The 10,916-nt window shown below is 37.7% G+C and overlaps 1 protein-coding gene across 1 annotated transcript in view; it reads left to right on the forward strand.

Moving 5' to 3' along the window:
- The window catches only part of POLA1 (DNA polymerase alpha 1, catalytic subunit), a 353,204-nt gene that overhangs the window by 246,849 nt on the left and 95,439 nt on the right, over nucleotides 1-10,916 (forward strand). Inside the window, exon 35 of the mRNA XM_037821905.1 lies at nucleotides 3,823-3,939. Coding sequence (XP_037677833.1) covers nucleotides 3,823-3,939 — 117 coding nt within the window. The remainder of the gene's footprint in view (nucleotides 1-3,822; nucleotides 3,940-10,916) is intronic.

Genomic DNA, 10,916 nt, shown 5'->3' on the forward strand with positions numbered 1-10,916 from the left:
AGAGTTACAGGCTTCCAATATTTTCTTTTCAGCCCCAGTTCCCTTCAGACAGTTATCAGCATGTTTAATTTCCATGCATAATAGCACTAGTTATTGTTGTCATTTGTAAAGGGAGATTAACAGATAGTAAGTACAAACAAACCCAAATAAGTACTGAATAGAGAGGTGACAAGGAAGAAAAGACCTCTTTAATGTTAATTATAACTGGTAGGAAGTCTAGACAAATTATATTATCTGTTTTCTATATGATTTGAAAGGACATTTAGTTAGTAACTCTGTCAGCGATAGAGTTAGGTATTTGCTTTAAAAACAGGTGATTTGCCAACCTAGCATCTCCCTGGTTGGCAGCTCATCCAGTGAGTTGGGAAGTTGTAGTAAATTGAGAGAGTCGTTTCAATATCACCTGAAGATAACTTTTAGCTTTTTGAGCATTATAGTTTAAAAATTAAAATATAATTTCAACTTCCAGATTGTATTGCTTTGAAATATTAGAGTTATTATCTGTCTGCTTATTTTTAATTTTGTTTAGAATTGAATGGATTGCAACTATGATTGGCAGTGTTTACCATCACTGTATTCTAAAAGCCTCGGATATCAAATAGAATGTAAGAAACCCAAATAAATGATAAAACAGTGGTCCAGTCCTGCGTTTTTTTAATACATGGTTTGTTTGAATTCTACTGTTTCCTTTATTAATATTCCTAAATGGGTAATCCAGCAACAACTAGACTCACCTTTAGTATTTATAGGATGCATTTAAAATTTAATCCCTGTTGCTGCTGTCAGCTCCACTCTTCACCATTGTTTCCTCCGTGCCCAGAACAGGGCTAAACCACAATATCTTGCTCCTTTAATTCTAAGGGGCCGTGGATTGTGGGCTGCATTCTTGACTTAACAGCCTTTTTTGAAGGAAAGCTAAATACTTCATTAAATGTACATGTCAATTGTAAATGCCTCTAAATTTCAGAATCATTAACGTGAATAAAAATGTGTTCTCGAATCAAGAAAATGTGCCATGGAATTGGGACAAATAGTTGCCCCTGACTCACAACCACATATTGTTTATTCTGGTTCATGGTCTTTTACTGTGGTAGTAGTTGTTTCAGATAGGTAGGATCCACATGACTCCATCCATCCCCTCTCTGTATTGTTTAGCATTTGTAGTTGGTACCACACAACTTGGTTCTTAAAGCCAAACCATATTGAATTGCTTTTAGTCTTTGTATATGTGGACCTTGCTTTCCTATTTAGATTGTAATTTCCTGAAAACTCTGTGCCTGGGGTCTGTTTGCCTATTCCCCAGGGTATTTAATACAATTCTGGGCATGTTTTAAAGGTTTCATAAGGACTTGTTGAGGCCTTCTAACTGAAAAGTTCACATTAAATTTTAACACAGTTTGGCCTATTGAATGAAGATAGGAATGAAGCTGACTGTGAATATATTGACTAGATGAATTTTATATTATTTAAAGGTAACGTAATTTTTTTAGTCAGAAAGTTCTGCAGTACACTTTCCCTCTGTGTGAAAGCCATAAATGAAGCTGGAAGAACTGATTTTTGGTGCCTTCCCTGGAGTTTGGTTGTAGCTGCTTCCAAGAAGAGCCTTTTCTGAGGAATGGGGTCAAGCAGCACAGCAATGACTGGGGGCATCCCTCTGCTTTGAATGACAATGATAGATTAACACCGAGTGAAAACATTAATAAGTGGCAGACTTAAGTACCTAATGGAATTAAGCAATATTTGCATATATACTGCTCTCATCTAGGGGGAGAAGGTCAACAGGTTGCCCAGTCTAGAAATAGGGAATGGGGTTAGACACGTTTATCCTTTTCTTAATCATATCACAGCATAGCTCTTTCTGACATTCATTCTTCACAGCATGTTGTTCTTTCTGCCTCAGTTGTCTTTCCTACCTCCACCTACCAAATATCTGCTCATTCTTCAAGACAAGTTAGAAGTTGCCACCTTTCAAATGCTCCAAGACTTACAGTCAGTAAGGTCCCCACTTGGCTACTCCCGGAGTGGGAACACTACAAGAGAGGGGTGCATATCTTATTCACCTTTATTCTAGTGCTTCACCCTATGTCTGACTTAATGCATATTATGATTCTGTAGCAATACATGTAACACTAAAGCCCCGCAGACCTTGGGGTCTTAGTATGAACACCTCAACTTTGCTTGGCCCCATTTGTAAAGTCTTGTCTTCCTCGCTTAACAGGTATGTCTTATAACAAACATAATTCTTAAGGATTTAGGATAATAGGCATATTGTTATCGCAATACTATGAGTAAATTCAAACGAGTAGCAAGAGGGAGTAACTGAAGAAGAAAAGTGAGAAGAGGATTTTAAAAGACGGAAAATTGAGCAATGGCCATTTCAAACCGCCAGGAAAAAGATGTCAGTTGAAGTCGTTCTTGAAAACATTGCAGCCAGTTTTCGACCTTCAGAGAGTGTGTATAGAAGAATCTGTTTCAATTTCAAATAGGAGAATTGCTTACATTTATTGTTTCTTTTATGCCAATTATAGTTCTAAGCACTTTAAATGTACTACATCATTGCAGTGTCCTATAAGGTAAGTACTGTTGTACCCATTTTACAGAGAAAGAAACTGAACACAACAATTAAGTAACTATCCCAAAGTCACCTGGGTATTGGGGAAGTCATTCATTTCTACATGGTATACTTTTTTTTAACATTGTAAATGGTCTTTACTAATAAACCAAAGCATATCAGTGTACATTTTGTTTATAATCATATAAGGTTTTTTGGAGAGGTTTTTTTTTTTAATTCAGTTTTATTGAAATACATTCACACACCATACAGTCATCCATGGTATACAATCAACTGTCCACAGTATGATCACATAGTTATGCGTTCATCACCACAATCTATCTCCGAACATTTTCCTTACATCAGAAAGAATCAGAACAAGAATAAAAAATAAAAGTGAAAAAAGAACACCCAAACCATCCCCCCCATCCCACCCCGTTTGTCCTTTAGTTTTTATCCCCATTTTTCTACTCATCCATACACTAGATAAAGGGGATGTGATCCACAAGGTCTTCACAATCACACTGTCACCCCTTGTAATCTACATTATTATATAATCATCTTCAGGAGTCCAGACTGCTGGGTTGGAGTTTGGTATTTTCAGGTATTTACTTCTAGCTATTCCAATACACTAAAACCTAAGAGGTGTTATCTATATAGTGTATAAGAATGTCCACCAGAGTGACCTCTCGACTCCATTTGAAATCTCTCAGCCACTGAAACTATTTCGTCTCATTTTGCATCCCCCTTTTGGTCAAGGAGATACTCTCAGTCCCACGATGCTGAGTCCAGATTCATCCCTGGGAGTCATATTCTGCATTGCCAGGGAGATTTACACCCCTGGGAGTCAGGTCCCACGTAGAGGGGAGGGCAACGAGTTCACCTGTCGAGGTGGCTCAGAGAGAGAGAGGGCCACATCTGAGCAACAAAGAGGTACTTGGGGGGAGACTCTTAGGCACAATTACATGCAAGTTCAGCCTCTCCTTTGCAGTAACGAGCTTCATAAGGGTAAGTCCCATGATCGAGGGCTCAGCACATCAAACCGCCAGTTTTTGGAGAGGTTTTGATATATGTAAGCATGTGTAGGGTGGGTAACTTTTTAAGTTGGGGGCATAGATTGAATTAGCATGTCAGGTGAGAAAAATGACTCCAGCCATTTCAGGATCTTTAAGGAAGGTTTGAATAAAATGTGTCTATTGATAGTGAAAGGGGTTTTTTATTTCAATTTGGTGGTGGTGATACAACTGAAATTTTCCCTTTTTTCTCTTTAGGGCTGGTTGATATGTGAGGAGCCAACATGTCAGAATCGAACTCGGCACCTTCCCCTTCAGTTCTCCCGAAAGGGACCTCTTTGCCAACTCTGCATGAAAGCTACGCTTAGACAAGAGGTAATGGCCTGATAATGCAAAAGAACTATGCAGAAGAGTAGGAGGGATGTATTTACCCATCACTTAGCTCTAAGTGAACACTTGGTATTTGTTCTGTAGAGATCCCCTACCACTACATGTGTTTATTTAAGAAAATGTCCAAACTTCAAAAAGTTTATTTATATATAAAAGGGAAACTGACTAGTTCTTGTATAGATTACTCACATTTCTTTGGTTGCCACCTCATAATTACAGAGAAGAGATGGTTTCCCTTTCAGAACCCCCTTTTCTAAGGGCCAGAAAACATCCAAAAGCTATACCCTAAAGGTTTTATTTTGTGTTTTTTTCCTCTCAGTGGAATTGTGCTGTTTATAAGTAGCAGCATAATTCAGTAGTTCGCAAGTTTTTTCTCCACCTTAATACATCTGAAGGATAATGCATAATATCATTAGTGACTCCCAACTTGAGAACCATATGTAGTTTGGAAACACTTCCCTGGTAATTAGGATGCCTTCTTTCTGTTGCACCCTTTGAGAATCATTGACCCCATGCAACATTTCCAAAACTGTGCTGAGAGAAATATTTGTAGGTGTTCCATGAAAAGAGGATTTTGTGATCAAGAACATCTAGCAAATGCTAGGCTAACCAAAGTTAAACAAGTTTGTTTATTGCAGATCATCTTAGAACCTGTAATATGATAATGTGCAGTCTGCCTCGCCAATACAGGGCTATAAAATGTGTCTCACTTTTGAAATTTATCTGGTCCAAGGATTTTTAAGGTTTTTGGTAGAAAAGAGGATGAGACTAAGAAGACTGTTATTTGCTTGTTTATTTTTTAAAGCAGAGGCAGGGTTATGTAGCCAAGTTTTGACTTGAAATCCTTTCACTGAAAGGGGTTGATACACAGGCTAGTTCTAGAAAAATATTTTATTTTAAAATTTTAATGGCTTTTTGTTTTAATTTTAAGACAATATATTATTTCACAAAATTTGGCAAGAAGGCAGGAACTACAAATGGCTAACCACCATTTTTGTGTATTCCCTTGTTCTTTTGTATATCCATATGATTTTTCACACGGTTGCAGTCATAGTGAAAATATGCTTTTGTATCATGTTTAACTTTTGTCAGTCATTTTTCTGTTTTGCTACTTAAGTTTTGGTACCAATTTTTTTAAACACAAATTTAACATTTGCCCTCTTGCTGAATATTTTAGGCTGCTTTCAATATCTCTGTATTCAAAAATTGTGATGAATATTTTCCTGCTTAAAGATTTTTTTCTTATTTGAAATATTTCTTTGTGATAAATTCTTATCAGCACTGCATATCAAAATGCATTAAGTTCAGTATGATCATGATGCATGTTGCCAAATTGTTTTCCTAATTGGTTATCCCAACTTACACTGTATACCAATACTTTATGAGTGTACTCGTTTTACCACAGCCTTTCCAGCATTTGCGCATTATCATTAATTCCTTTTTACCTACTTTAGTAAGCATAAAAGGTACCTTTCCTTATTTTGTGTATCTTTGATAATTATCAAAAGTGGAAAGTAGTTTTTTTAACATGTAGTGAGAATTAGCTATAGTAGTGAGTTCTTTTTACATCAGTTTCATCCCAGGACTTGCATTGGCAGGTGCGAAAGAGAACAAAAGTATATATTTAGTGTGACTCATCAATCCAGTTGTAGACTCAAGCAGAATCACCTTGCTTCATGAACTGATACTGCCTTTGAGACTTTTTTTTTTATATCTAGCTCATCAAGTGAAGTTCGAGGAAAACTGAAGTACTTCTTAGAAAGCCAGCCAGTTTTATTAGTCCATTCTTCATGAGAGAAGGGTAAAAGGAGAGTGTCTAGCTATTAGATCTATCAGTTTCCTATAACTATTGATAATGTTGCTGGTAGTTTAGTATATCAGGTTATCTTTTATCACTTACTGTTTATTATCCTTTTTTTAAATGAGGAAATCAACACAAGCATTTCAAAGTAAATTGTCTTTTTCTCCATATCCTTGTTCTTCTCAAAACTGTGGCATTTTTGGCAGCATTGACCAAGGTTATCAGCTGCTCTTCCAAGGGAGACGCTTTCACTGATAGGCTCTTCGGGCCACATTGCTGCTCAGGACATGGCCTTCTGGAGTAACTCAGAGTTCAGAGCATCTCAGTTTGTGATACTGTCCTTAGCTATTCCTCACAGGAACTTTGGTGCTGGGCCTCAGCCCACTCTTCTGTTCCCCATTTTTAGTTACTAGTGATGAGTGGGGAATTTCTTAATTCATAGACGGTCTTTGAGGTTCCTGGGCTTTCCTAGTAGGAGGAAGAATCTGAATCTTTCCAGAGATAGTTCCAAATAAGTTGCCAAAACTTTTAATGGACGGGATCATTGTTATTGCCAATAGAGTCTTCCAAAGTGTCTATTTTGCAGGATTATACTCATCTGGTTCTTAAGTTCTGGGTTTCTGTGTCTCAGTCACACATTACTTATTGAACACATTATTTGTTGAACACCGACTATATCCTAAGCATTTTGCTAGGTGTTGGGGGACATAGCAATGAACAGGGTATTTTCTTATTTATAAAACTAGTTTAGCATTATGTAGACTATATGAAATTGATATCTGTGGGCAGAAATAAGCATTTGTAGATATCTATTTGGGTAAAGCACAGACTTTCCTAGTGCTTGACTAGTGTGGACTTTAAATATGTTGTTCAGGTTTGATGGTAAAGCACTAGCCTCTTAATGTGCCAGACTCATCCTCACATAATAAATCTTTTCTCATTTAGGCCTGGGTTGCAGTTGGCTGGATTACTTTCCCAAATTGACTTGGGAATATGAAGTCTGGCTCTTCTTCTGGGTCATGTTGGCAGAGTTTTGAGAAGAAAGTTGGGATGGTTTTATTCCCAGGGTTTTAGATGTTGTGTGTCTTCTCTCTTCTCACTTTTTTTTTCCAATATCAGTAAAACTTTTTTAGGTTCATGTGAATTTAACAGTATGCAAATTGCTGCTTATTTAAAAAATTTTTCTCTGGGTATTCACTGCAATATAGGAAGAGCATTTAAATAAGGGAATGAAAACTTTGATGCATATTTAAGTTCCTAAGTAAATAGAACTCTTTGTCACACTGGTATGACAGGACTTACCCAAGGTAGAAAATAAGTATTTTCATATATCTTTATTTTAAGGACATAATTTTGACTAGTTGGCATGGCTAAATCTGTATGGATGTGAGCTGTATTATGTAATTTACCAAAAATTAAGCTTTGGTTGTTTTCCTCTAATATTCATCTGTGATTATAGAACTAAGATTTCATACCAAGTTAAACTTTTTCTTAATGTTTCCATTCTTGATGTGGAAGTGAGAAATGTCTACATGTGAATCACTGGGCCACAGTGGAAATAATTTTGGAAATTGTACAGCCCCTGGGGCAGGAGCATTGTGGTGAAACCCTTTATTTTGTTGTTTATTCAGCTAAGCTGTTTGCCGGTCACTTATGAAGAAAACAGTGAAATGACTTCTCGTCTTACTTTGGGATACCCCTAGGGTTTCTCACATTATTCTTGGTTGTAAAACTGTTAAAATATTTTATAACAGAACATGTTTACTATACAGAACTTCTGCCCCTCAGGGGAGAAAGGAAATAATGAATTAAAAATCATTGTGTATTACAATTTCAGAATGGCTATGGATGAATGAATTGTTGATTTGATGAGTAGGTTAGGGACCATGGGAATGTTGCCAAGCTAACTTGAGCAGTGTCTTGTTTCTGCATAGGAAAAAAACATGAAAGTAATTGTAGTCTTTTAAGTCAGTAAATATGAGTCATATAGGAAGAGAGTTTTAAAACTATAGTGGAGAGTCTTAAATGTCATTGGTTGTTCTCCAGTAGAGAATGGGTTCTTACCCTGAAGGGTCTTTTGGAGTTCTCCTTTGTGATTTCAAAGTACTTGCCTTTAGATGCAAAGAGATTACTAAATTCTATGTGCAGCTACTCTCACCACAAATATATTTTCAATACTGTTTTATTTAATGATGTGAAATTCACAGAACCTAAAATTAACAATTTTAAAGTAAACATTTAGTATATTCAGTACATTAGTGGCATTTAGTACATATACAGTGTTATGTGAGCACCACCTCTCTCTAGTTCCAAAACATTTTTATCACCCCAAAAGAAACTAAGCAGTTACTCTCCATCCTCCCTTCCCCCAGCCCCTGGCAATCACCAATCTAATTTCTGGCTCTAAGGATTTATCCTTTGGATATTTCCTATACATGGAATCATACATGTGACCTTTTGTGTCTGCCTTCTTCCACTTAATGTTTTCAAGGTTTGTCCATGTTGTAGCATGTATCAGGACTCCATTCCTCTTTATAGCTGAATAATATTCCATTGTATGTATATACCACAATTTGTTTATCCCTTTATCCACTGGCGGATATTTGGGTTGCTTCTTTCAATATACTTTGAAAGTTTATTTTATTTTATTTTTCATTAAGTAGAATAGTCTTACATTTGGTGTAAATCTGTGTCCTGTGACTCACTCAGTCTTAGTTCAGCTGAATGATCTTACACACAGCAAATCTCTCCTTCTCTCCCTCCCATCAGTAAGCATTTATTCAGCACCTACTCTATGCCCATTTTGTGAGAGCCTTTTAGATATTTTAAGGTAGCTATTTTCCTGAGCTTTCCCCTGTTAGACACAATATTCCTAGGCCTTCAACCATTTCTCTTGTGCTCTGCTTTCAGAATAATGATCCTAGTCCAGAGTTTATATCCTGATAAAGTGAGGAGCCCAAAACGGCACACAGTCTTCAAGTCTTCCCACTAGTGCTAGTTCGGAGCAGAATAAACCTGCCACTGCCAACTTTTCTAGGTAGTAAACCTCTATTAAATCTATTCAAGGGTGCATTAATTTACTTGGCATCCATATCCACAGTGTTGATTCATTTTGATTATTCCATATAATAAAACACATAAGAATTTTTGCACATGCAACTGAATTGATAAACCATGCCTTTTCTGGTATTTTTTAGATCCAAATGGTTTATTTAGACCTAAGTGTAAGACTCTATTGGGTAGTAATTGCACTGAACTGAAGGTAATAGAGACTGAAAGTAACACTAGCTTAAATAGGGTAAACATTTAATTCTCTATTGTGTGAAAGAACTCCAGGTGTGGACTGTCCAGGATTGCTATAACAGCTCCACAATGTCATCAGAGGCACAGGCTCCCCCTGCTCTTCTCCATCCTTGGCAGTGCCATGCTTCCTTCCTCAAGGTCATTGTGTGGTTCAACATGGCTGCACAAGCTCCTTCAGGCCACCACAGGCCACAAGATGGAGAAAAGGCTGAAGGGTCAAAGGCTCTGCCTCTGAGCCAAATCAGTTCTCTTTAAGCAGTCTTCCTAGAAGTCCCCTACACACTTCCACTTACATTTCCTGGACCAGAAATTAGCCATATGGAGGTAATAGCTTTTTTGTTAGTAAGGAGGAAGAGGAGACTGAATATTGAGGACCAGCTAGCAGTTTCTGTGACAGAGATCTTTCAGTGCACCCTATAAGTCTCTCCTTGCTGGGCTCAGCCCATCACTGTCCCATTGTGGATTTTTGGATCCTGATTCTGCCATGAGCTTGACTTTGTGGTGTCTACAAACTTGATGTTGTAATTAGCCTTCCCTCTTTAATCAACAATATTGATTTATGCACATGCCTTCTTCCATGTGGACACTGCTCCCTTTTAATCAGCGTCCTTCGTGTAAGATTGTTCTACCAGTTACTAATACAACTAGTTACCTTTGTTTCTACCTCATAATTCTCAGTCTTACCCAAGGGGAAACCACAACGTTTGTCAATGGTCTTGTGGTTTTGTGACTATATTAGCCCTTGGACTGAAAAATCATGGGGTCCATCCCCTTTGACAATCTGGCATTTTTAAGCAGCATATTTAAGAATGTACTTTCTTTTACTCATTCTACCCCAGAAGCCAGTTGATTGAAGAGAAAGTCATGTAATTTTTTTAAAATATCGTTTTGGTAATTGGACAGTGAGAGTGTGTATGACTCCCTGTAATGATCCTGGCCAAAGAGTCTTCACTAAGTATGAGAGCGGGAGATAATTAAGACAGGGCCATCTTAGTAAATTGAGGATTGTGGTGCAATCTGCTAATAAATGTTAACGAGTTAGAGCTATAAGTGTAATTATTAAACCAAAACCCTAAAAGAAACAAGAGGTGATCTAATATTGAAAATTAGGTAAGGAGATCTTAATCGCCCATAGTGGAAACAGGAAAAATCACAAAGAAATCAGAAGACACAGACTCTGTATTCTAATGGAGAAGGTAAGGAAATACAAATTTCCCACACAGCAATGACCAAAAAAAACCAACAACTTTGTGATCCATGCTCCCTAATCAATAAGGTAGTAAAGATAATGGCGTGATGAAGAAAGTCGTTCTTAGACTGGAGCAGTGGTTCTCAACTGGGACAGTTTTGACCCCTGGGGGACATTTTGCAATGTCCAGAGACATTTTTGGTTATCACAACTGGGGAGTACTACTGGCATCTACTGGGTAGAGTCCAGGGATGCTGCTAAACATCCTATAGTACACCGGACAGCCCCCCACAACAAAGAATCATTCCTTCTGAAATGTCAGTAGTGCTGAAGTTGAGCCTCTGGGCTAGAGCCTTGAATGGATCTAATCCAGGAGGCCCTGTGAGTAGTTTGAAAGCAGGTAGAAAGGGAGACATTTTGGAAAGGAACACACACATTCTGTAGCAGCCCACAGCTGAGATTGGTTGGGCACAGAGAATGACATGGATTTTCAGGGCAATGTAAGGATATAGAGGACAAGGCATATAGGAGATGCAAACAGTTAGAAAAGAAGACCACCGTGGAGGCATTTCAAAGAGTTTGCTTCAGTGAGTAGGCTAGATTAGGAAGACCAGAGACTAGGAAGCCTTCTTTAAGTGTGAGGTGCTTAAAGTACCCTTTCTGTGGTTG

The sequence above is a fragment of the Choloepus didactylus genome, chromosome X (assembly GCF_015220235.1).
Source record: "Choloepus didactylus isolate mChoDid1 chromosome X, mChoDid1.pri, whole genome shotgun sequence".
In the NCBI taxonomy this organism is placed as follows: Eukaryota; Metazoa; Chordata; class Mammalia; order Pilosa; family Megalonychidae; genus Choloepus; species Choloepus didactylus.